Below are 26,985 nucleotides of genomic sequence, written 5' to 3' on the forward strand. Positions count from 1 at the left end.
ACTGGCCTCTCTGCTGTTTGCTGAACCTTTGGGACAGCATCGAAGATTCATTTCTGATGAAAATGGCTCACTGGGTTTCTCCACCACCTGGCCCCAGCCAAAGTGCCGATCTTCTTTCTGTAATTTTGTGGTCTTCACCCTTTCTCTTTCATCTAGTCTCTTTTCTGGTATGACACTGCTTTTTTCCCCTCCTCAAACCAGTCACTTCTCACGGTTGAATAATGTTTACATAAGAAAATGGACCCCCAGATGTGTTTTTAAAGAAGGCACGTCCAACCGACAACAGAAAACAATGCACAATGTAGTGAACTCTAAATCACCTAGATTTTCCTACTTGTGTGTTTTATGAATTTGATATGAGGCTGTTTCAAAAAATTCATGGAAAAGTGAAATAAAAGACAAATTTATCGTGGTGCAAAACATTTTTTAAATCTATAGTTTTTAAATAATACACATTTTTCATGAATGCTTTGAAGACCCCCTCATAGTATATCTTTGGTCCAGAGTCTGTTAGTGGCTGTTTTTATAAATAGGTTAAGTTTCTGTGAGAAAGTATACTCCCCCAGGAACAAACTGGTTAAAAACATTTATTTAATGTTAGGGTTTTCACAGTTTGCTTTCTCCAAAGAAACACTTACAGAATCTGCTTTCGACAATTCCACCAATCCCTCTGCCAGAGCTCTTGCAACTTCTTGGTTATTCACAATGTTGGTCAGACCCGCAGTGTCGGACAGAAACTGCCCTGTGAACACAGGGCCACAGGCCTGGGAATTAGTTTAGTAAGAGGTGCTACTGAAAAGCAAACAACTCAGTCCTCACTGCTGCTTTTCAGTGGACAAAAATGCAAAGAATAGGAGTAAGACTTCTATTCAGCTATGAGGGTTTCTACTATGAGAAAACCCAACATGGGATAATGCAATATAAATAGGCAACATGAATAAAGTACTCACCCTACAAAAGTGAGACTGAATGACATCTGTAAATTGGACAATAAAGAGGGAACACATGACACATTACCCTTTAAGTGTAAAGGTTAGATTGTCAATCCCACCAAAATTCCCTCTATACCATCCTTTATCTCTGTTCTCAAAAACATAAACGTTGGGCCTGGAAGGAAAGCCACCACCTGTGATGCTGACGTCTATATCCAGCTCTCTGCTAATAGCCTGAGAAAAGAAGACGACGGCCCAAGTACATGGGCACCTGCCACCCATGTGGGAGACTTGGAAGAAGCTCCTGGCTTTGGCCTGGCCCAGTGCTGGACATTGCATTGCAAACATCTGAGGAGTGAACCCTTCGATGGAAGATTCTCTCTTACTCTTTCAAATAAGCAAATCTTTTAAAAAGTCAACATTTTAAGTCCACAGGACATACATTACAACATGCATACACCAACACCTTCTGACTTTTTACATAGTGCTGTATAGCACGCATTTGTCTACAAACACTGGTCTTCCATGAACTTTTCATCGCCTACTTACATCATAGGAAAATCCCTCTATCTTTGTAAGTTTACCCTTCTACTTTTCTCTAGTCCTTGATATTTATGAAAGGACCAGGAGAAATTATTTCTCCCTGTTTATAGCATTGTAACTATTTTCCAATATTGGTTGAACATCTCCTAAAAGGAAAAATAAAACCAACCAAGAAGATAAATCCCTGTTAGGGAGGCATTTGTGTAAAGACAGGCAAGATGCCTGCGTGCACACTTGTGTGTGACTGCTCTAATGTGGAGTCTGTAGAGAGACATTACAGGCGGCGGCCAGGCAGTGGAACTGAGGGGAGATAAAGACACACAATGCCTGAGGAGATAGGGTACCTTAGTCAGACGGGAGATACTAGGGGAACAATGAAGAGGGGATTACAGATGGGCAGAAAATTCCCTGTGTACCTAGGTGGTGAGGGATTCTTCGTTTTAAAGAACAGACTGCTTTAAGTGAATATCTGAAGCAGAGACACTGCATTGTTTCCAAAAGGTTCTCAAGTGAGAAATGCAATCACGGGAATAGGGTGTGTGAATGGGGTGGGGCCGGGGTCAGGGAATCAGTGGTGTCCAACAGACTCAGCAAAGAACTGCGGAGCCCATCACCAAATGATGGCGTTTAGATGGAAAATTAACAGAACATCAATGGCAGAGCACTTTGGAGAAGGAGTGCTGTGGCATATGCTTTACTTTTGAAGCAAATTGTACTGAGAAAAGGACAATGCCCTCTGGCTGAGCTGACAGCAGATTCTGTCTAAGCGTACCGTTGACTGACATAGGGATTAATAAGATAGCAAAAGCTGTTACTTTAATTTTTCTGAGAGGCAGAAAGACAGAGGTGGGGGAGCCTCCCATCTACTGGTTCACTCCCCAGAGAGCTGCAATAGCCAGGGCTGGGCCAAAGCCAGAAGCCAAAATCCCAATCCAGATCTCCCACGTGGGTGGTGGGGACTCCATTACTCGCACCGTCACTGGTTACTTTCCATGGTCTGCGTTAGCAGGAATCTGGAGTGAGGAGCCAGCCCTGGAGAGAGAACTAGGAAGTCTGATGTGGGACTCGGGTGCTTAAATTGCTTACTGTCTAGGTGGGCAGGTAGCCTAGCAGTTAAGACAGGGATTAAAGGAATAAAAAACAGCTTTGGCCTTTGAACATGAATATGCTTATTCGAGTGGATATTCATTATATTTCACAGGAAATGGAAATGTGAAAAACAGAGGATCAAGTTTTGCTGATGATGAACATTAGCTGAGTGTTACTTTTTCAAGTGTAGGCCGATACCTCAAAATTAACCTGCCACAGACGGAGGGGTTGAGAGTTCTCACCTATCATCCGGCCACTGATGCTCTTCCGCAGCTCCTGGAAGAGAGGACGTAACTGCTTCCTCACCGCTGTCAGGGTGTCTTCCAGGAAGTCCGTGATGCGGGACCACATGCGCAGCTTGACTTCGTTGAAGTAGATGGCAGGCGGTGGCCTTTCCCACAGCGCTCCCAGCCAGTCACTGAGAACTGACATCATTGCCTCCTCTTAGCATTGCACACTTGTACTCCAATGCAAGAACTGTACTTCTTAAAGCACAATGAAAGCCCAGTATTTATTGCAGGTTCATCATCCTTTCTCGCTGGAGGACTAAAATAAATCCCCATGGTATGCATTCGAAGGTAAAATTAGAAACTTCGAAAGGACATATTGAGGGGTCGGCACTGTGGCATAGCGAGTTAAGCCACTGCCTGCAGTGCTGGCATCCCATATGGGCACCCGTTTGAGCCCCAGCTGCTCCACTTCTGATCCAGCTCTCTGCTGTGGCCTGGGAAAGCAGTAGAAGATGGCCCAAGTCCTTGGAAACCTGCACCTGCGTGGGAGACCAGGAAGAAGCTCCTGGCTCCGGATTGGCTCAGCTCCAGCCATTGCAGCCAACTGGGAAGTGAACCAGTGGATGGAAGACTGACACTCTCTCTCTCTCTCTCTCTCTCTCTCTCTTATTGAACCTTTCACATGGCTATCTACCCTTAGACAAGGTAGATAAACCATGTTTAAAATCAAATATTAAATACTTCTTGTGTTTGTACTGGGAAAGCAGAGTAATCATCTAGGTAAGAATGTACTGCTTTATCTTTTCAAAAATTATTTCAGAGGCAACGAGAGACAGGACAGAGACAGTGACACAGCAGGAGTTCCCATTTGCTGGCTCACTCCCCAAATGCCTGCAATGGCCAAGGCTGGGCTGGGTCTGAAGTCCATAGCAAAAACTCACTCCAGGTCTCCCTCATGGGTGGCAAGAACCCAAGTACTTGAGCCATCATCTCTGCCTCTCAGGGTGAGCACTAGATAGAAGCCAGTGTTAAAAATCAGTACCAGGTATGGAACTCAAGTATTCTGACATGAGATGCAGGTGTCAGGTGTCTTAAACTTGCACCCTTGCTTTATCCTTTTATTCTAAAAAGTGAAAAAAACTTAAAAGTCCCCATATAGAGGGGGAAAGAACCAGTGTATTAACTGCTTTTGTCTTTTAGTGGTTGTGGAGTGGGCATGTGCTAGAGCTTGGGATCAGTTCCAGGTGTACTTACTGTGTTGGTAAGAGCCAGTTGCAATCCCAGTGGGGGCAGTAAAGAAGGTACCAGTCAGCTGAGACAGCTGAGCAAGAACTTCAGTGCCTGCCTCTGCACAGTCAAAAAATACTTGCATTAGTTCACTCACAAGGTTGGCCATGGAACAGGTCAATGGCACACAAGAGTACTAAGCAGCTGGCCAAGAAAGGTCACTGCTAGTTGTCATCTTCAATTCAAATTGCTCAACTCAACAGCTCATAAACACATTACAGTTCATCTCTGCTACAGAAGTGCTACTATGAAGACTATGTAACAGGGTAGGGGAAGAGGGCATGGAGTTGGACTTGGTGGCTATTTTCAAATACAGAATACTCAGCCCAAAGGCAGAGAAAAATCTACATTGATTTTCCAAAATAGCTTAACTCAAAGTTGTCTTTCTTGTAGAAGACAGATTTAAAACAGTGAAACAGGATGGAATTAATGGCAAACATATAATGCGGCACTAATTTCACCCCTTCCTCAATGACATAGCAAATAGATTGAATACCCGAATTGAATACATAGATTGAACTACTAGGAGTGAAACTAGTGCCATCACTAGCCATCAGGAAAATGCTAATCAAAACCACAATGAAAGCCGGCGCCGTGGCTCAATAGGCTAATCCTCCACCTTGCGGCGCCGGCACACCGGGTTCTAGTCCCGGTTGGGGCGCCGGATTCTGTCCCGGTTGCCCCTCTTCCAGGCCAGCTCTCTGCTATGGCCAGGGAGTGCAGTGGAGGATGGCCCAGGTGCTTGGGCCCTGCACCCCATGGGAGACCAGGAAAAGCACCTGGATCCTGGCTCCTGCCATCGGATCAGCGCGGTGCGCCGGCTGCAGCGGCGGCCATTGGAGGGTGATCCAACGGCAAAAGGAAGACCTTTCTCTCTGTCTCTCTCTCTCACTGTCCACTCTGCCTGTCAAAAAAAAAAAAAAAAAAAAAAAAAAAAACCACAATGAGGTTTCACGTCACCCCAGTTAGAATGGTTTCATACAGAAATCAACAAACAAATGCTGGTGAGGAAGTGGGGGAAAAGGACCCTAATCCACTGTTAGTGGGAATGTAAACTGGTAAAGCCACTATGGAAGATAGTTTGGCGATACCTCAGAAATCTGAATATAGACCTACCATGTGACCCAGCCATCCCACTCCTGGGAATTTACCCAAGAGAAATGAAATCAGCATATGAAAGAATTATCTGAACCCCTGTGTTTATTTCAGCTCAGTTCACGATAGCTAAGACATGGAATCAACCCAAATACCCGTCCAACTGAAGACTGGATAAAGAAATTATGGGATATGTACACTATGGAATACTTACGCAGCTATAAAAAATGAAATCCAGTCATTTGCAATGAGGAGGATGGATCTGGCAAACATTGTACTTAGTGAAATAAGCCAGTCCCAAAGGGACTAATACCATATGTTCTACCTGCCCTGTGATGATAGAGCACCTAAAAGGAAATCTGTAAAATTGAAATTGACACTTTGAGAAGGGATGACTTGAACAGCTCTTGTCTAGACTGTTGAGGAACAGTTTTTTTTTCTTATACTATTTGTTGAATTCTTTACTTAACAGAGTTAATTATATGTGTCTAAATTTAATTGAAAATAGGTCTTAGTAAAAAAATACGAGTGAGAATAAGACAGGGAAGAGGAACAGGGGTGGGAGTGGGGATGGATATGGGTGGGAGGGTGGGCACAGCAGGAAGAATCACCATGTTCCTAAAATTGTAATTATGAAGTATATGAAGTATGTACTTTCCTATGGAAATACTTCTAAGAATACAGTTCAAAAACTTGTCAGGGAACCCAAACCCCTTAAGTTGGGTGGTAAAAATACCATCTTAAGTGTCAAAATGATCATATAAATTGGATTAAGTGTCTGGTAATAATAATATAAAGAATTAAAAAGGACTGAATGCTCCATATGGGAAGCAGTCCGCACAGCAGACTCATAGAATGACAGTTGCTTTAAGTAGCACTCTGACCTCAGAAACAGCTTTTAAGGCATTCTGGTTTGGCTGAAAAGCCCAGAGGAGCCTTTCAGGCATGGAAAGCCAAGACACTGTTGCCAAAAAAAAAAAAAGTCTACATGAAGGACCTTTGTGGGTGAGACCCCAGTGGAAAAAAGTGATCAAAGAAGGAGGTAACTTTTCTCTGAAGAGAGGAGAGAATTTCTACTTTGCTTGTGGCCTAATCTAAATACTGAAGGAGTTTGTGGATTCAAAAGGCTTCCATAAGGCCCCCTCCATGCTGCTCTGGCTGGAGGTCTTTGACTCTAACAAATCTTTGTAAATCACACACAAAAATAACAACACACTTCCATAGCCTAGACAGCTCATATCAAGAGCCTCAGGTGAACACTGGTGTCATATAAAGGAGTGTTAATTGTTAAATTAACATCAAGAGTCACTATGCACTAACTTCTCATTCAGGACCTCTGTCCTCAAAGAGTTGTATTATAATTATGTCTAAGTGCTCACAAAAGATGTATCATTCTTGGGTGCTTCTTTAAAGTTAATTAAGTTTCTAAAAAAAAAAAAGTGAAATTAACTTCAAGATGTAATGACTTTAACAGCCCTTGTCTCAACTGTCGAGGAACAGTTTGTGTGTGCACGCATGCAAGTTGTTGAACTCTTTAGTTAGTTTAGAGTTGGTCTTCTGTGTATAAAGTTAATTGAAAACAGATCTTAGTGGAGAATGGTACTGTGAATGTGAGAGGGAGAACAAGGAGGGGTGGGAATATGGGTTGGAGGATGGGTATGGGGGAAGAATCACTATATTACTAAAGTTGTACTTGCAAAATGCATGAAGTTTGTATTATTTAAATGAAAGTTCTTTGGAAAAAAATAAATGGATAACAAATTAAAATACGAAACTTGGCTGTAACTCCTTTAGAAAAAAGTAAGAAGGGGCCAGCACTCTGGCGCAGCGGGTTAATGCCTTGGTCTGAAGCACAGGCATCCCATATGGGCGCCAGTTCTAATCCTGGCTGCTCTACTTCCAATCCAGCTCTCTGTTATAGCCTGGGAAAGCGGTAGAAGATGGCCCAAGTCCTTGGGACCCTGCACCTGCGTGGGAGACCCGGAAGAAGCTCCTGGTTCCTGGCTCCGCTCCGGCCATTGCAGCCAACTGGGGAGTGAATCAGTGGATGGAAAACCTCTCTCTATCTCTCCTTCTCTCTCTGTATAACTCTGACTTTCAAATAAATAAATCTTTATAAAATATTTGAAATTAGTTATTAGATATGATACCAACAGCATGATCAAGAAGAAAATCCTGATAAGTTTGACTTCATGAAAATTAAGAACTCTATTTTTCTGAACAAAGTGGTCAGAGAAAGAAAATATCAAACTCTAAAGAGAGACAAAGGAAGATAGATAAATGACAAATGGGTGCATGAGAAGATGCCCGGCACTGCTGGTCGTTAGGAAAATGCAAACAAAGCACATGAGAGACTGCCATCACCCACATGAAGGGCTAAAATTAGGAGACTCACCACACCAAGTGTTGGAGTGCTGGCAGCTTTATTCATAAAAGCCAGAAACTATAATGTACCCAAATATCTATCAACAGGTGAATGGATGGATAAAATGTTGACCTATCGGCACATGCAAGGATTCCCAGCAGTAAAAAGGAATGTTTCTGATACACAAATCAAATAGATGAGGCTGATATCATTCTGACTGCAGAAGGCAGGCAAAAAAGGAATTCCATGTATAGGAAAATGCACAAGATGTAAACACAGTGAGAGAGAGTGGAACAGTGGTGGCCTCAGGATGAAAGAGGGGAGAAGCAGGACAGAGAAACTGTAAGGTGCCGTGACAAGGCTTTGGGGGTGACAAATATGTTCACTTTCTTGTTTTATGGTTTCTCAAGATACACACACCTATGCCAAAACTCGTCCACTCTAAGATGTATGGTTTACTGTCTGCCAATTACACCTCATTAAGCTGTTTAAAATTGTTAAACGATGACCAAAAAACCCCACAAGTTTTAGATTTTTGATTCCTGTGGTAACAAAGTAAACAACGGTATTGTTGCAGAGGAATCCTGAGGAAACAATAGGTTTGGTTTTGGGGAGAGAGTTTGTTCCAGGTGTGTCAAGATGTCTATTAGACACTCAAACTAAGCATCCTAGTGAGGAGTTACACAAAGAGGCCGCAGCTCAGACGTCAGAGGTGGGGGCAGAGATGTGGGAGTCCTCGGCCTACAGGCAGAATTCAGAGTCACGGGACGTGTTCAGAAGGTCCAGGGCACCGTGTGTGTGTGGGAAAGGAGAGGGTCCCCGACAAGGGCATCCAAGGGCCTCACGGAGAAAGAGGGGACAGCAGAGGTTTCTTTGGAAGGTCCCTGGGATAGGTAACCAGAGAGGAGGAACGTGCATCTGCATCAACACCACGCAAGACCTCAAACAAGGTCAAGAGACAGGACGAAGATACACTGGATTTGGGCACTGGGGAGTCACATCCAGTCTTCCCAAAGGGCTTTCGGAGGAGATGGAGAGACCCCTTGGAGCACCTTGAAGACAGAATGGGCAGTGAGGAAGGCAGAGGCCACCAGGACAGAGCAGAGGTTCTCCACAGTGTGGTCAGTGACCAGCAGCCTTAGCATCACCTGGGAACTCCCCAGGAATAAGGATTCTCCAAGCCCCTCCCCAGATTAAAGCAACCAGAAACTCTCGGGAGGGGAGCAGCAAGATGTGCTGTAACAACACACAGCCCCCCACAGAACCCCAAAATGACCAAAGCCTCGAATCACTGGCCTGATCAACTTGGAATGTGATAAGGGAAAAATTCAGGTTTTTTGTTGTTGTTGTTGTTGTTAAAGACAGGTGATCCTACAGATGCGCCTGATTTTATAGAAATGGTCTAACTGGGAGAGGCTAGAGGCCACTCAGCTGCACACTTTAAATATGCGCAGTCTGCTGTGTGTCAACTACAACTCAACAAAGCTGCGTAAACAATTTTAAATAATGACCCCCCAAATTAGGTGAGTCTTAGAGTTTTAGCTTATGCCACAGAGAGGCTTTGAGTGTAGTTTTGAGTGACAAGTGATGGGAAACAGAACTAAGTGGAGCAGTTGAGCTCTGAGCAGGAGTAACTCTTCCATCTAACAGAAGGGAACACAAAAGGACAGCAATGGGATGGGTGGTGGAACTGGTGGCGAGAGGAAAACTAGGGAGTTCCTCAATGATTGCATTTTAAGAAAATAAGAGATTAGGTCAAAAACTATGAGGTTATTGGAAGATTGACTAAGAAGGGATGAAACTGTCAGCTCGAAGAGCAGGAGCGAATCTGCCCAGGCAGTGGGGTACACTTGCTCATCAGTGTTGCAAGCCCAGCAGCTGTCACTGGGTGCCATCAAGTTCCACTTAAGACAATTGTGCCCCTTCCCGTCCTGTTCTTTTCTTTCCCTTGATTGAAGCCTGCCAGGACCATGCTTTGTCTGTATTGAATGTTCATGTAAAACCTGAGCATTAAGACAGACTTGAAAACTCACAGTTCTCTAAGGAATGGACAATAAGCAATGGCTTGGGAAATGGCAGATTTCACACTCCCTTCTCTACTGCTCTGCTTGGGCAAAATGCCCTGGGCCATGAATGCAGAGTTTTTATTGGACAGATATAAAAAGAGTGAATTTGACTTCATGTTTCTGAAGTTTTTCAAGCACTGAAATCAACTTTGAATCGTAGGGGCTGATTGGAAACAGGCAGGCACTTAAAGCTACACCAGCAACCACAGGGATCCTCAACCACATGTTTGAGGACAAGGCATTGTTTTTAATATTGTCTAAGTATTTACATTACTATTTGACATTTATGTTATTTTGATATTCACATGTCGTTATGGTCAGGTAAGATACTATTATCCTAACTTTCATAAGAGCAACTGGAAGTCCACTCATACGCCTAAGGACGCACAGCTAAAAAGTGGCAGGAGGGGACCCAGGTCCGGGTCTTTGGTTCATGTTCACTCCAGGTTCAGAACACAGCCATATTCACAGAAGTAAATATCATAACGTGGGCATGACCACTCTCTCTAGTGACTTCATAGCTGACCTGATGCTCCAAGTGGCACAAACAAGTCTACGTGTCCTCCTTCTTCTTCAGTGGCCACATAGCTTCCTAATTTCTCCCAGAAGTCTCTCACTTCAGGCTTCAGTAGATTCTTAATGCCAATTTTACAGCCTGAGGGGGGGGAAATCAAAATGGCTTATTAGTTTCTAACAGTACCCTGACCATAAGCTCTAAGCAGTTCATCCAAATGTACCACAAATTCAACAGTCAACATGGACCAGCAAGACCAAGTTCTCCATGGCACCTCTGCTTTGTGCTAGACCACTCTGGGGCCACTGGGCACCCCCACAGCTATTGTCTCCCTCATGTTCTTAGATTAATTGGATGCTGTGCACTTGGGCTTAAGATATTGTGTCTTTGCCCACACCATGCAGTGCTGTGAGTTACCAGGCTCTTCTAGGATTTAAGGTGGATGTCCGGTCATTTTCTAGAATTTTGCAAATGGAGTTTCTAAGTAGAAAAGAGTTTTCCCACAATTGTGGATCAAAACAATAAGGAGTTTGGAGCAAGTAAGGCTCCCAGTGATGGCAACTTCAGCTGAAACACCCCTGGGCCCGCACTTCATGTGCCAATCCCACCAAGCTGTGTGTCTGGACTTATCTCTAAAGGAGGCATAGGCAATGAAATGTAAACAAGGTCAGGTACAAAGACCCTGATGCTTGGTTCCCTCCCTTTGAGAGCCCTACATATAAAGTGGAAAGACCTCTGGGAGTGATGGGTTAAGAGATTTCATTCTGGTGTCAGTGTTTGGGAGAACACTGTATATTGTAAAGAGAAATCAGGTTTATCAGAGTTATTACTGTTACTACTGCATAAGGAAGAGTTTGGAAATCTTCCTCATCTGGTAAACAAGCAGGCTGTAATAGGAAAACTAACAGGCTCTCCATATGAGCTGAACTTACTACCATGGGATAAACTTGCAATTTTCACCTCCCCACTATGTAGAGAAAAGATAAGCAATTCATTCTAACTTCAAACCTCAAATAAACAGCATCTGTGCCTTCTTTTGGAGGGATATGTAAAATTGAACACAGAACACAATTTGCTCCAGGCTCAGTTGAACGAAACAAGAAAAGCCAAAAATAAGATAAAACTTTATTTAAAAAATGCATGTGAGGGGCCAGCCTGTGGTGTAGCAGGTAAGGCTGCCGCCTGCAGTGCCGGCATCCCATATGGGCACCAGTTCGAGTCCCAGCTGCTCCACTTCTGATCCAGCTCTCTGCTATGGCCTAGGAAAGCAGTAGAAGATGGCCCAAGTCCTTGGGCCCCTGCACCCACATGGGAGACTCAGATGAAGCTCCTGGCTCCTGGCTTCTGATTGGCCCAACTCTGGCTGCTGCGGCCAATTGGGGAGTGAACCAGCAGATGGAAGACCTCTTTCTCTCTCTGTGCCTCTCCCTCCCTCTCTGTGTAACTCTGACTTGCAAATAAATAAATCTTTTTTAAAAAAGTCCATCTATCTCTGCCAATAATAAAGTTCACAGCAAGAGCCCCCAAGTGCCCCAAGCTTTAGCTGCAGAGAGGGCAAGTCTGATGGGCGACTCAGGGACTCGCTCTGCCACTTTGTGGGTTCCCTGCTGGCTCCATCCTACGTCATCTTATTATCTTCTCTCAACACACAGGATGGAAACTTTCACATTAGTAAAATTCAAAGCAATTATGCTTCAGCAAAAAGTAAGGGGCCTTGCAAGTCATGAATAAGGAGGAATGTAACATGGAAATTTACTTCCAAAACATTCATTATCTCCTCGAAAAAGGGTGTATCTACTGAGGTTTTTACAAACTGCTCCATAAGAAGTAAATTATCTCAGTCATTCCTTCCCCTTGTGATGTAAACCAGTGTGAGTGTAACCAGTGTGTAGATCTTGGTATTTGCTGTCAAAACTGTTTCACTTTCATCAAACTTAAAATATGGGAGCCTCAGGGGACACAATCAAGAGTGAAAAGGAAACTATGAAATGGAGAAGCTGTTTGCAAACCACGTATCTGATAAGGAGTTAATACCCAGAATATATGAAGAACTCCTATGATTCAACCCATGGGAAAAACTCAACTAATCCAATTTTTCTTAATGATATACAAGTAGCCAACAAGGATTTGAAAAGATGCTCAGTGTCATTCATCTTTAGAAAATGTAAATCCAAACTACAATGAGCCATCATCTCACATCTTATCTACTAGAATGATTACTATAAACACACACACACACTCCCACACACAGAAAATAACAAGTGTTGGCAAGGATGTAGGGAAATCAATCCTTGTGCGTGATTGGTGCAATAGCTGTGGAAAAGAGTATGGAGTTTCTCAAGAAATTAAAAATAGAATTACTGTATGATCCAGCAATCCCATTTCTGGGCATATATCCAAAAACACTGAACGAAGGATCTCAAAGAGGTATTTGTACACCCAGTATTGTAGTCAGTACTGTTCATAATAGCTCAGAAGGGAAGAAAGGCAAGTATTTATCAGTAGCTGAATGGATAAACAAGATGTGGTATACAACATTCACTAGAATGTTATTCGGTTTTTAAAAGGAAAAAAATTCAGCCAATGCTTTAAAAAATGTGAATGGACCTTGGGAACATAATGCTAAGTGGAATAAGCCAGTCACAGAAAAACAAATACATAGGATTCCACTCACATGAGGTATCTATGATACTCAAATTCATAGAAACAGAAAGTGAAATGATGGCTGCCATGAGCTTGGGGAGGGGAAGGAGAGCCATTATTTGATTAAAAACGGAGTTGCAGCTTTGCAAGGTGAAAATTTTCTTGAGAGCCGCTTCATAACAATGTGAATATACTCAAAACTACTGAATTGCCCACTTAAAAATGGTTAAGATGGCAGTTCTTACGTGGTTTTAAATCTCAATTTAAAAAAAATTCATCAAAACATTGCTTCACTTTTTTCATAAAGGCACAGTCAGCACTTAGCAAACTGCAGCTTACATAGCACTCTGAAAGGTGAACACTTCACAAAGTTGTTTGGTTGTTCTTTGCCAATTCCCAGTCCTACCTTGGAGCAAATGGATTTCTCTGCTGTTTCCATCACTAAATAGGCCCATGCTCTGTGCCTTCCGCCCAGCCAGAGCTTTTTCTATGAGATAAAGCAGGCTCTCCAAGGTGATGCCACTGTGTTCATATACAACAGAGATGACGTCTGCCTTCACACTCTCCACCACCATCTAGAAAACAAAACCAGACCTGGAGGAACGGAAGCCCGCTATTCTAGAGCACACTGATCAAAGCAGTACGACACTGTGATTTCTAAATAATTTTTTTAGAAATTATGTGAGGAAGAATATTTGATTTTCATTTGTTTCTTTGAAATTATTTTATTTTATTTTCTAATTATAGGAGGAAATTAAGTGCACTTGTAATTTTATCAGAGATAAATATTGTTAACAAATTCTTTTCTCCCAGCCTTTTTATCTTTTTACATACCATGCAGAGACACTTATACAACTTTTAAACAATAAAATTGACATTATACAACTTCACAATGAACTTTTTAAACAGACTTGCAGTTTTCTTAATTGTGAGTTTTTGAATTATCGATATTGATAAATATTTCCCATTTAAATATATTAAAAACACTGTCCTTTAAAATTAAAACCAGGTATGATAATTCATAGAAGAGGACAGGTTAGAAAGTCACTGAAGTTGTTTATTTTTTTCTAAAACCTTGTTGTCATTTTCTGGCAGCCACAAGCCAACTAAATAAAGAACTACTCCATGTTTGTGCTCTACTTTCTACTTCAGTCCCAGCACATCCATAGTCAAATGATATAATCAAATTATATCATAAAGTGAGCCAATAGGGGAATAGATTTAACCAGTTTATTCATCCACATTCTGTCACCAATTATCCTCTGTGCCCAGCATGAAGCATTTTTAAACTTCTGGGCAAGTGTCTGTGGTCCACATGGAGATCAAAGCTGACTGCGACTTCAGGCCGATTCTCTCAGTTCCCCAGTCAAAGACTACAGGCAATTCCTAGATACTTAGAAGTGACTTCTGCTCATACAAATAGGAACTTTTGAGACAAATTTCTAAGTAAGCCAATGGATATAGCCTACTGATTGTCTTCCTTTTCATATGTCCCTAGGTATGTGAATTGCTACAAATGGTACACATATAGAGATGCCTCTTAAAATAATTCACAGTAACACATTGCATCCTGATCAACTCATCATAAGTTGAAAATATCATAAGTAGAAAATGAATTGAATGTACTTGACCTATCGGCCATCAAAGCTTAGCAGCTCAATATACTGCACAACCTTACTGCTTTCCTCACAATCACAGGTCTAACTGGGAGCTGCCACTGTCCAGCATCCAGGAAGGATCATTTCACACAGGACTAGCCCCAAAAGACATCAAAGTCCATAATTCAAAGTATGGTTTCTAGACTTTTCCGTTAGATTCCAAGATGGCAGAATAGGAAGGGAGCTTACTGCTCTAGTCTAGGGGAAGATAGTTAAAAGGAAAAAAAAAGTGGATAGAGTGCAAACTCAGGGAAGAGTTAGGGAGAAAAGTGCAGAGTAAACTCCATGCAAATTAGAGGTCACTGTGGATCTATGTGGAGGATGTGGACAAGCAAAACTCAGGACTCCAGCAGCTGAGAGCCTCAGCACCAGCCTTTGAGAGTGAGGCGAGATCAGACTGCAGCTGCCCAAGCCACTGGCAATAAAGCTGCAGGAAAAGCCTGGTGTATGTCTGGCTTGGAGCCCAGTGAGGGACAGTGTACCTGACAACCCAGAGGGAAAAAAGGAGGAGGTGCACATTTCTCTCTCCCCAACCACCCAGCACAGTGTCCTGTAACTAGCTGAGAGGGCCTGGGTGCCATTTTGGACATACGTAACAGCTGTGCCAGCTTGGGTCTGTGCACATAGCAACCAATAAAGAGGAGATGCCTCAGTCTGGCTGGGAGAATTGACAGGGGGATGAGTGCTTGCAACTGTGGGAGCCTTGTGTGTTGAGACTGTGAAAATACTGTGGCTGCATGGGAGGGTGAAGGGTGTGGCTGGGTTTCTGAGCAATCACTGTGGGTGGCTCCACACACTTAGGGCTCCCCAATTGCCTGGTGAGAGTCACTGCTGAGGGATTCATGCTCACACTAAGGACTGTACAGATCCATTGTGAGGTTCTTGTGGCAGTGCAGATGAATATTGCACCCACTGCAGCTAGGAGGTAGGCATTGGTCTCCTTGGAGGTGAGGAAATGAGCATGATGCCAACAGAGCTGATCAAAACCCCCTATGATTAAAAAAAAGTGGGCAGATTTACTATGCCTGAACTTGAGTGTCATCCTGGATACTTCCCTCACCATGGAGCACTGAACAGAGCTCCCTGGCCACACTCAGAACATACCTCTGGGTATTCACTGAAAGAGTAGACACTCCACTAAGCCACAGAGGTCTAGTCCAAAGACAAAAGTGATGAAAGCCATCACAGGGGGAAGAAAACCCCAACAATTATCTCTAAAAATGCCTAAACATAAACATAGAAACTCAAGAAACAAGAATAAGGAAGATGGGGTCGGTGCTGTGGCACAGCAGGTTAACGTCTCTACCTGCGGCACCAGCATCCCATATGGGCACCAGTTTGAATCCCAGCTGTTCCTCTTCTTATCCAGCTCCCTCTTTTGGCCTGGGAAAGCAGTGGAAGATGGACCAACTGCTTGAGCCTCTGAGCCCCTGTGAGAGACCCAGAGAGAAGCCCCTAGCTGCTGGCTTTGGATTCGTTCTGCTCCAGCTGTTGCAGCCATTTGGGGGGTGAATCAGCAGATGGAAGATCTTTCTCTCAGTCTCTTCCTCTCTGTAACTCTGCCTCTCAAATAAAAATGAATCTTATATTAAGTCAAAAAGGAAAATATAAGGAAGACAACATAATTCCCCTAAAAGAACACAGAATCACTTCACTACTAGAATGTGAAGATCAAGAGATTGAGAAATGCCAGAAATGTAATTTAAAAGATTGATCATAGGTTTACTCAGAAGTAATCAGAAGCAAATCCATCAATTAAAGAAAGCCATACAGAACATGAATGAAAATTTTCCCCATGAAATTGACATTTTTAAAGAAAAATCAAAATTTAATATTGGAAATGAAGAACTCATTAGATCAAATTTAAAATGGTGGTGGAAAATCTTAACAGACTCAGGCAGAAGAAAGAATATCCAAGTTAGAAGAAAAATCTGGAAATTTTACAGTCAGACCAAAAATTAAAAAAAAAAAATAGAAAACTAAAAAACACTGTTGGAAATTTAAGGGATACTATCAAACCCAACATATGGGTCTTAGGAGTTCCTGAAGGCATGTAAATAGAAAATGGATTAGAAGATCCTTTTAGTGAAATGATTACAGAAAACTTGGGCAATTTGGAGAAAGAAAGGGATGTCCAAGTACAGGAAGCACATAGAACTTCTGGTAGACATGACCAGAAGAGATCTGCACCATAACACATTGTAGTCAAACTCCACACTAAAAGAAGCAATTCTAAATGTGCACAAGAGAAAGGCCAGATTACTCTCAGAGGATCTCCAATTCGACTCACAGCAAGACTTCTCATCAGAAACCCTACAGGCTAGGAGAGAATGGCGAGATATAGCCAAAGTCCTAAGAGAAAAAAAAAACTGTCAACCCAGAATACTATACCCTGCAAAGCTCTCATTTATGAATGAAGGTGAAATAAAGACCTTCCATATCAAAAATTTCCAAACAAAAAATTGAAAGAATTTGTCACCACCTGTCCAGCCTTACAAAAGATGCTTAAGGATGTGCAACACACAGGAACACCGAAACATGGTCATCACTGTGAAAGAAAGTGAAGACAAAGTCTCCAGTAAAAGCACAAAGGAAATCCAAAGTAAACAATAGGAATGTTTATGGCACTGTGGCTCAATAGGCTAATCTTCAGCTTGCAGCATCAGCACACCGGGTGCTGGGCTGGCGCTGGCGGCCATTGGAAGGTGAAAGGAAGACCTTTCTCTCTGTCTCTCTCTCACTGTCCACTCTGCCTGTCAAAAAAAAAAAAAAAAAAAAAAAAAAAAAAAAAAAAAAAAAAAAAAGGAATGTTTATGGAAAAATGGCAGGGCCAAGTCATTACTTATCAGTAGTCATCTTGAAGGTCCAAGGACTTAAACAGACATTTTTCAAAAGAGTCAAAAGAGGAAATCCAAATGGCCAACAGAATCACTAGACATCAGGGAAATACAAATCAAAACCACAATGAGGTTTCACCTCACCCCAGTTAGAATGGCTTTCATACAGAAATTACCAAACAACAAATGTGGTAGGATGCAGGGGAAAAGGCACCCTAATCTACTGCTGGTGGGAATGTAAACTGATACAGCCATCATGGAAGACAGTATGGAGGTAGAAAGGTGAATATAGACCTACCATATGACCCAGCCATCCCACTCCTGGGAATTTACCCAAGAAAAATGAAGTCAGCATATGAAAGAGTTATCCATACCCCATGTTTATTGTAGCTCAATTCATAGTAGCTAAGATATGGAATCAACCTAAATGTCAATTAACTGAAGACTGGACAAGTAAATTATGGTGTATGTACACAATGGAATACTACACGGTTGTAAAAAAATTAAATCCAGTCATTTGTAACAAAATGATACCTCAGGAAAACATTATATTTAGTGAAATAAGCCAGTCCCCAAAGAATAAATATCATATTCTCACTGATCTGTGTAAGTAGAGCATCTAAAAAGTAATTTATAGAAGTAAAATTGACACTTTGAGATGCAATGAGTTTGAACAGCCCTTGTCTTGACTGTTGAGAAACAGTTTTCATTTACCCATACTATTTGTTGAGCTCTTTACTTAGTATAGAGTTAGTCTTATGTGTATAAAGTTAATTCAAAATAGATCTTAGTAAAAAGTAAGAATGGGAATAAGAGGGAGGAGGAAGAAGGGTGGGGAATAGGGGGTAGGGTGGAAGAATCACTGTTTCTGGTGCTGTATTTATGAAACACACGAAGTTTGCATACCTTAAATAAAAGGTTTCTGGGTTTAAAAAAAAAGTGAAAACAAAAACACAAAATATAGGTTTCTACTGAAGAGGTTTAACACCATTGTAAAATAAAAAAAATCATAAGCCAAATCTTTCAAAATCTGAATGCATACATATATACTCATTTTTAAAACACATTTTTCTCCCTGTACCTTCCATGCCTATTATCCTATTATTCACATTCAAATTACAATGTATAACTTTGTCACAGAGCACATTTTAATGGCACCTTCAATTCAATAGCTGATAAAAGAGGATTACTGACATTCTTCTTTTGAAAGGCAATGTTTATGTAATATTAAATTCTTTGGGAATTCCAGGGAAGTTATAAAATAATTTTTTATTTCCATACTATTTTTTGGATTGTAGGCAACAAATCCAATTCAACAAGAATTTATTGGACAACTGTATGACAGCTTGGGCCTTTAATGTTTACTCAAAATAATTTTGATTTATGGTTATCTTTATTGCTTATGATAGGACTGTCTTGGGTCTGTAAATTTCCACTTGATCAGATGATTTTGCTTTTAGGAGATGAATCACTTTCATACACATATGGTGAAAAGATTGCCATACACTCCTTAGATGAAAAAACCTGATTCAGCAAAGAGTTGACCTCACAACCCACTCTGTACCTCATATGCAGGAATCCTGGATGATATTAGAATGAAGTGTGGCTGGAGAGCATATGAATTGCTGTTGTCATCTCTGTAAGCTCCATGCCAATTTTTCTTTGATAATAAAGGATAGGAATGTCTTCCAGAAACATTGCTTCTATAGGGGAAAAATAAGGGAATAAATGAAATTTTGATTTCATTGAATTTTTCAAATTTAAAAATTTTTTAAAAATTTGTTTCATGTATTGGAGAAACACACAGAGAAAGCTCCTATCTGAGCCTTGACTCCCTCCAATGCCTCCAGCAGCTAGAAGCTGGGCCAGGCTCAAACTAGGAGCCTGGAACTAACTACAGTACGGCTCCCAAGTATTTGAACCATCACCTGCTGTCTCCCAATGAGCGAATTAGCCAGAAGCTGAAATTGGGAACAGAGCTGGAATGCAAAGCCAGGTACTCTGATACAGGCCAGGTAAATACCAAATGGCACCTTAACCAGTATACCAAACCCTTGGCCTGAACTTGATTTTTCATTAGTACCAGTATGTCCTCTGGGCACCAGTTGTACTGCACAGGTCCACAGCCTCAGCACCTTACACTCTCTCTGAGGTTTGGAAAATGGCAGCAAATGGAGCTCCTGAACTGACTGAGGCCAAATCTACCCTCAGAGCCTCTCACAGAACGTTCAGACACAGGAGTATCGAGGAGTGAAGGTGAAAAGGGCATTGGAAGTTTGAGGAATTTAGGTTCTGATTTTTTAAAAGATTTTGTTGAGAGGTAGAATTACTGTCAGCGAGAGGGAGAAACAGAGAGGTCTTCAATCCGCTGGTTCACTCCCCATATGGCAGTAACAGCCGGAGATGGGTCAATCGGAAACCAGGAGCTTCCTCTGGGTCCCCCATGCAGGTTCAGGGGCCCAAGTGCCTGAGCCATCCTCTATTGCTTTCCCAGGCCAGAGCAGAGAGCTGGATTGGAAGTGGAGCAGCCAGGACTTGAACCGGTGCCCAAATGGGATGGCAGCACCACAGGTGGAGGATTAACCTACTGTGCCACAACACTGACCCCAGGTTCTGAAGTTTGATGTCATGATTCTTTAGCAAGTAATGCTACCTCTTAAGCCTGTTTCCTCATTTGAAATATAGGTAAGTGTATGACTGTATGACTTGTAGAATCTCAAGTTAAAAAAATTATATTTCTAAGAAGTTACACATATTGTAATAATTCTCAACATACAGAATGGATGAATAGGGCAAGAACTGAGATGTTGGTAATCTCATTACATAGTATGACTTTGGTCACTTAATGCATTTCGTCACTGACATTTCTCTACCTTGGTTAACAGAATAGAATTATATTTGGATATACAAATATAAACAGGAGTTGCATTTGTATATCATTAATCCATAAAGATATGCAAAAATATTATTTTTGCTCAATAACTTTATCCAGAAATATACTATGTCCAACATACAGCCCCATTGCAGGATTAAGGATGTTTGAAATGTTGTTTCAAATGTTGTATACTCATATTTCCCTCTTCAGAAGGCATGGTAAAGAAATATTCTTGAAAATTAAACAATTATTCTTACTGCTATTTCACAGGCTATGAACCACATAATTATGCAAGACCCCTGCATGTCAGCTAAGTTTTTCTACAATAACTTCTTAGCATCACAGGAGGCTCTGGGGCCGTGGGGAGGTGAGATTTGCTTACCGCTTGGGCAAAGCTTCTAGTGATGCCAGAAGCAGCTTCTCCTGAGCTTCGTGTAATCCCATTCGGGCCCTCACAGTCTGGGAGAGACGTGGCTGGCATTTGGATTTTAACAATCTAGAGCAGCATGTTCCACTCACCCAAGGGGGCCGAACTTTGAATAACTCCTCTGAAAAACAGACAGCACCAGGCTCAGCTGTTTACTTCCGGCTTCTCCCAGCCAAGTCTACATAGATAAAGGCATCAACACTAATGCTGTACCCATGGCAATGCACCAAACAATAATTCTGGCCACCTTCACACTCTGGATTTCTTGTCCCCTTGGCACTGCGGCTCCAAGTTACCAGTCATTTCAGGTCAAGAGACAAAGCTCAGAGAACAAGCAACTCTTCCCAGGGAGAACAGTTCATCAAGTCGTAGACTCCACACCCATTTCTGCCCGTCTTGGCTTCAAGTAATTTCCCATTCATTACTCACAGTAAGTGGGGGGGGGGGGGGGGAAAGGTGGGAGAACCCAAATCAACTTTGTTGCTTAATTTTTACATACTACAAATTATAAGACTTAGCTGAAAATGTGTCTAGTCCCTATTCTTCAAAATCTGATTTGTTTTCACTGACTTGAAAGGCAGAAAAACAGAGGGAGATAGACAATAGCAGATCTCTCATCTGCTGGTTCACTACCAAAATGCCTGTAATAGCCAGGGGTGGACCAGGCTGAAGTCAAGAGCCCAGAACCCAATCTGGTTCTTCTACATGGATGACCGGAACCCAAGTACTTGAGTCATCACCTGTTCTTTCCCAGGGTATGCATTAACAGGAAGTCAGGATCAGGAGCACAGCCAGGATTAGAACCCAAGAACCCTACTCTCTTTTCTACACTTTTAAAAAAGTGTAATTCCTCCTACTTATATTCCCATCTTCATTTCGCTTTGTTTTAAACTAATCTCAGTTCTTCTGTCTGAATCTATTTATTGGCTTTTGCTTGTGTCCATACATCTTTCTCCTTGTTTTGGTCTTATAAACCTGAAAAGAACCAGGATAGCAATGGATGCATTGACACTTAACAAGATATGTTACCTGAAATATTCCTGCTTTTATTATTAATTAACTTTAAATATGTAATAAAGAACTGGAGGCTGCCTGCACGCTATTCCAGAAAGACAGCACTATCTTCTGTTGGAATTTGTACACGAATCCATTTGATTATTCAATACTTGTATATGAAATAAAGTTTGAAAATGCTACTCACTCTTACGCAGTGCAATTTTATCCCAAATTATTTTCCTTAGGCACCTCTCTCTTTGTCTCTCCTGTAGCTCCTCATCATCAGTTTTAGGTTCATTCAGCGTCCCATAAATAGCAGTGGCTTCCCTAGGCGTTAGCCAATCTAAGTTGGACACACAAGCAATATAGTGGTGCTTCCAAGCTCCATACTCATTCTCTGTTGGCGTGTAGGGCAGAAACCATCCAAACTTGACGCATTTGGGCATCCATATGCAATCCTTCAGAAAGAGAGATGAAGTACAGGTTTTTTTAAAGGACAGTTTTCTAGTAGTAATGTTTTCAGGAATACTGATACAATTTTTTTATTACATTGAAATTTCTGGTGTGATTGACTTGCATCTAAACTTACTCTGGAATGAAAATGTTCTTTGGTGAGTACATGTATTATAAATGAGCATATGTACCCAAGTTTGTGATACTAATTCACTATTATTTCCCAAAGCATTCAATTACTTTGACCCTAAATTTTTTTGTAAAAAAATTTTATTTGAAGGGCAGAGTGACAGAGAGGGAGAGACAGGGATCTTCTATTTGCTGGTTCATTCCCCAAATGGCTGCAAAAGCCAGGACTGAGCCAGGCAGAAGCCAAGAGCCCAGAACTCCATTTAGATGTCTCCAACTTGGGTGGCAGAGACGCAGGTGCTTGGGCCATCTTTGGCTGCTTTCCCAGGTGCAGTAGCAGGGAGCTGGATTGAAAGTGAAGCACCTAGGACTCAAGCCAACACTCTGACGTGGAATGCCAGCATCAAGGTGGTAGCTTTACTTGCTGTGCCACAATGCCAGCCCCAACCCTAGAGTATGAGAATATAAGAATTCAATGTAAGTAATGTTGTAGTTTCAGACTAACCCTCCCTGAGAAGAGTTTCGATTGAACCATACGATATTGCCTGTACATATAGTTGACCCCTGAAAACAGAAAATGTCATGTGATTCAAAGTAATCAATATTTAGAGAAAGTATTAAGACAATTGTTTGGGAACATTATACAGCCACCAACATAAGGACACATGCAACCAAAGCCCCAGAGAGAAGGGAAACCCAGAGAGGGAAGCATGATAGCTGGTTTCAAATTTTCCCTTGAAGCATTAGCCAATTCCAAAGTGAAGCTTAGTAGACTGAGAAGCACAACAGAAACCCATGGCCAAAAAACTTGGAGACTATAAGGGACACAGACTGAAATCCAGGGCCCACAAAGGGGAAGAGGCCTGGTGGTCACATCAGGGTTTAGCTGAACTCCTTGCAGGAAGGATGGTAATGAGTCAGACAAAGCATCCCAAGAACTGTAGCCAGAGTTGGAACAGTTCGTCCCCGATTGGATTTACATGCTCTGTTCCCAGCTCACCAAATGCCAGGTGCAAAGTCAGTTGTGTCTGGAGGAAAGCAGCATTATCCAGAGACTCAAGCGATCCCATAAACCATTTTATACCCAAGATCTGAGACTCTTTCTGTGTATTCTGTTTATTTTTGAAAGACAAGAACTATTTGATTCTTCTTGTGATTTTTAGTAACTATAGAAACACTCAGAATATCCAAAAAGTGTCATTATCAAATGTGAGCTTGGAAAAAAGCTTAATTAATATGTCTAAGAAATTAAATGGCTAAGTGGAAAATTTTAGCAAAACAATCAAGTCATCCTAAAACTGAAAAGCATAACTGAAATTTAGAACACAATGGATGGGTTTGAGAGAAGCCTGGAACCCAGCTAAAGAAGTAATTAGTAAACACAAAGACAGGTCAGAAGAAAGTACAAATGGAACACTGAAAGCCGAAAGGATGGAAACTACACATAAAAGAACATAGAACTTCTTGAACATGACAGACCAGTCTCACGTTTATGTATCAAAATCCTGGGGGAAAAGAATGGGGAAGAAGCAATTTATAAAAAGACAACATCTGAGAATTCTTCGAAACTAATGCAAGACACTAAATCTCAGATTCGAAAACCACTACAAAAACACAAGCAGAATAAATATACTTATGAATGAACTTCACAAGTTCACTGAGAGGGCCTGGCTTGTGGCATAGTGCATTAAGCCACTGCCTACAATGCTGGCATCCCATATGCGCTGAACATTTTCAAGTGTTATTAATCCAGGTCTTGCAGTAGGCACATGCCATGACACTTCCACCAAAAGCCAACCAGGATCTGAGATTAGGTTCTCGATACAAGACAACCTGGAAATCTAGTACAACCCAAACAAATCATTGGATGGCATCTAGAGTATGACTGCCATTACATCTTATTAAAGCTTTTAAAAGGAAGCTAAGAGACAAATAAGCCAGAGACAGAATTAATAGCAGATGTTGATTTTAAATGGCTACTGTTAATAACTACTTTCAACTGTTGCTAAAGGGTCTAGATTTGCAGCCTTCCACAGATGTTAGCCAAAGAGGGATCAGCTGAAGTTATGGTTGTGGAGCAACTTCTAGGGTTATCATGGATTGAATAACACATAAATTACCAAGATGAAATCATTTTGACAAAGAAAAATTAACTTAAAGATGAAGCATTTCTAAATAATTATACTGAATTTTTCCATCTTAAAAATGAAATGAATTTGGCCAGTATTATGGCATAGCCAGTGAAGCCACCTCTTGAGATGCTGGCATGCCGAAGGAGTGATGGTTCAAGTCCTGGCTGCTCCCCTTCCCATCTGGCTCCCTAATAGCCTGGGAAAGCAGTGAAAAATGGCCCAAGTGCTTGGGCTCCTGCCACTCCTGTTGGAGACCCTGATGAAGCTCCAGGCTTTGTCTTGGCCCAGCCCTGGTTGTTGGGGCCATTTGGGAGCAGCAGTTAAAAGATCTCCCTCCCTCTCTTTCTCTCTCTCTCTCCAATTCTGTAAATATACCTTATAAATAAATAAATAAAGCTTTAAAATTAAGTGAATTACTGGAATAGTTTATAGCCCCCTTATTACAAAATAAATTGCTGTTTTTCACTTATTCCCATTTTTTTCTCTTGAAGATAATTATGGTTCAGGTGCCCTCAGCTATAACCTTCAGGGAAGACAGCTGCCCTAATTACCCCATTACTGGTTACAATTGGGTTTGCCCTATTACTAAGAAGGCACAAGTAGTAACCTGTTCAGTTAAAAACTTCCAGGGCCAGCTGACTTGGGCAGCTACACACAGGTCTTTAGGATTCAGAAAGGAAAAAATATACAGAGAAATGAAGCGTGGTAACACTGTAGAGAAATCCACTTTGGCTACTTGTGTCCTTTCTGAAAACCAGTCTTGGACAAACCTAAAAAAAAAAAAATACAGAAATTTAGTTCAGAACACTAATATGTAAAATTGACTAAAATCAGTGTGATTATTGATACTGGCTTTTTCCCCAATAAAAATAATTAAAACCTAAGCACCACAGAGCTAGAATTTTAAGACACCATATCCACTTTCCACTATTCATTCTAAAAAGGAAGATAACGGGCCAGCATTGTGGCATAGCAAGTTAAGCCTCAGCCTATGATGCCGGAATCCCATATAGGAGCCAGTTCAAGACCTGGCTGCTCTACTTCCAACACAGCTCCCTGCTAATGTGCCCGGGAAAGCAGCAGAAGATGGCCCAAGTCCTTGGCCCCTACACCAACATGGGAGACCTGGAAGAGGTTTACATCATAAACCTTTCCCCCCTTAAGATTTTTTTAAACTTTGGAAATTTATATTCATTAAATAAAAGTACAGCTTATGGATTACAATGGCTTCCCCCCCATAATGTCCCTCCCACCCGCAACCCTCCCCTTTCCCACTCCCACTCCCTCTCCCCTTCCATTCACATCAAGATTCATTTTCATTTCTCTTTATATACAGAAGATCAGTTTAGCATACATTAAGTAAAGATTAACAGTTTGCTCCCACACAGAAACATAAAGTGTAAAATACTGTTTGAGTACTAGTTATAGAATTAAATCTCAATGTACAGCACACTAAGGACAAAGATCCCACATGAGGAGTAAGTACACAGTGACTCCTGTTGCTGACTTAACAATTTGACACTCTTGTTTATGGCATCAGTAATCACCCTAGGCTCTTGTCATGAGCTGCCAAGGCTATGGAAGCCCCCTAAGTTCACTGACTCTGATAATATTTAGACAAGGCCATGGTCAAAGTGGAAGTTCTCTCCTCCCTTCAGAGAAAGGTACCTTTGATGACTCGTTCTTTCCACTGTGATCTCACTCGTGGAGATCTTTCATTTAGGTTTTTTTTTTTTCCCCCAGAGTGTCTTGGCTTTCCATGCCTAAAATACTCTCATGGGCTTTTCAGCCAGATCCACATGCCTTAAGGGCTGATTCTGAGGCCAGAGTGCTGTTTAGGGCATCTGCCATTCTATGGGTCTGCTGTGTATTTCACTCCCCATGTTGGATCGTTCTCTCCCTTTTTTTTTATTCTATCAGCTAGTACTAGCTGATAGAATACTAGCTGATCTTTAAGATTTTTAAATAAATTTTATTGTTTTTTTTTTTAAGTGAAAGGGTTTATGGGGGGGGGGGCGCTGACAGACCAGAGGGAAGGGGCGAAGAAGGAAAAGAGGGAGGAGGAGACCATAAGAGAGATCAAGAGAGAGGGCAAGAGACACAGAGAGATACAGAGAGAGGGAAAGATTGAGAGACAGAGAGAGCCATGTGTTCAGGAACAGGTCCTTTTAAAACTTTGTTGGGGGTGGGCAGGGAAGTAGGAGCAGTAAGCAGTCAATCGCACTAGGATGGGAGTAGAGCTAACACCAGTGGTTGGGCCATGGGGTCACCTGACTTCCAGCCATGACAGCAGGGGCTGGAGCCTAGGATGATGTCCAGGGCATAGACTGCACCACAGATAAGACTGTGCCACTTTACTTACATCCCCCCATTTTTTTTTGACAGGCAGAGTGGACAATGAGAGAGAGAGACAGAGAGACAGGTCTTCCTTTACCGTTGGTTCACCCCCCAAATGGCCGCTACGGTTGGCGCACTGTGCCGATCTGAAGCCAGGAGCCAGGTGCTTCCTCCTGGTATCCCATGTGGGTGGTACAGGGCCCAAGCACTTGGGCCATCCTCCACTGCCTTCCTGGGTCACAGCAGAGAGCTGTACTGGAAGGGGAGCAACTGGGACAGAATCCGGCACCCCAACCGGGACTAGAACCTGGGGTGCCAGTTCCGCAGGCGGAGGATTAGTGAGCCACAGCGCTGGCCCCATTTTGTTTTTTATAAAG

At 42.0% G+C, this 26,985-nt stretch overlaps 1 protein-coding gene across 21 annotated transcripts in view; it reads right to left on the reverse strand.

Annotated features, from left to right (window-relative positions):
- Window positions 1-26,985, reverse strand: part of ECT2L (epithelial cell transforming 2 like) — a 131,411-nt gene that overhangs the window by 41,704 nt on the left and 62,722 nt on the right. For all 21 annotated transcript variants that reach the window (XR_016233672.1, XR_016233673.1, XR_016233674.1 and 18 more), the window contains exons 4-12: window positions 24,879-25,041; window positions 21,763-22,015; window positions 20,517-20,682; window positions 18,824-18,962; window positions 13,171-13,339; window positions 10,134-10,262; window positions 4,049-4,141; window positions 2,807-2,989; window positions 639-742 (exon numbers count right to left, since the gene is read on the reverse strand). Coding sequence is in view for 17 of the 21 variants with exons in the window: in XM_070073505.2 (XP_069929606.2) it covers window positions 639-742; window positions 2,807-2,989; window positions 4,049-4,141; window positions 10,134-10,262; window positions 13,171-13,339; window positions 18,824-18,962; window positions 20,517-20,682; window positions 21,763-22,015; window positions 24,879-25,041 (1,399 nt within the window). In the remaining 4 variants the exon portion in view is untranslated. The remainder of the gene's footprint in view (window positions 1-638; window positions 743-2,806; window positions 2,990-4,048; window positions 4,142-10,133; window positions 10,263-13,170; window positions 13,340-18,823; window positions 18,963-20,516; window positions 20,683-21,762; window positions 22,016-24,878; window positions 25,042-26,985) is intronic.

The sequence above is a fragment of the Oryctolagus cuniculus genome, chromosome 5 (assembly GCF_051225735.1).
Source record: "Oryctolagus cuniculus isolate XC-2025 breed Fujian yellow rabbit chromosome 5, ASM5122573v1, whole genome shotgun sequence".
In the NCBI taxonomy this organism is placed as follows: domain Eukaryota; kingdom Metazoa; phylum Chordata; class Mammalia; order Lagomorpha; family Leporidae; genus Oryctolagus; species Oryctolagus cuniculus.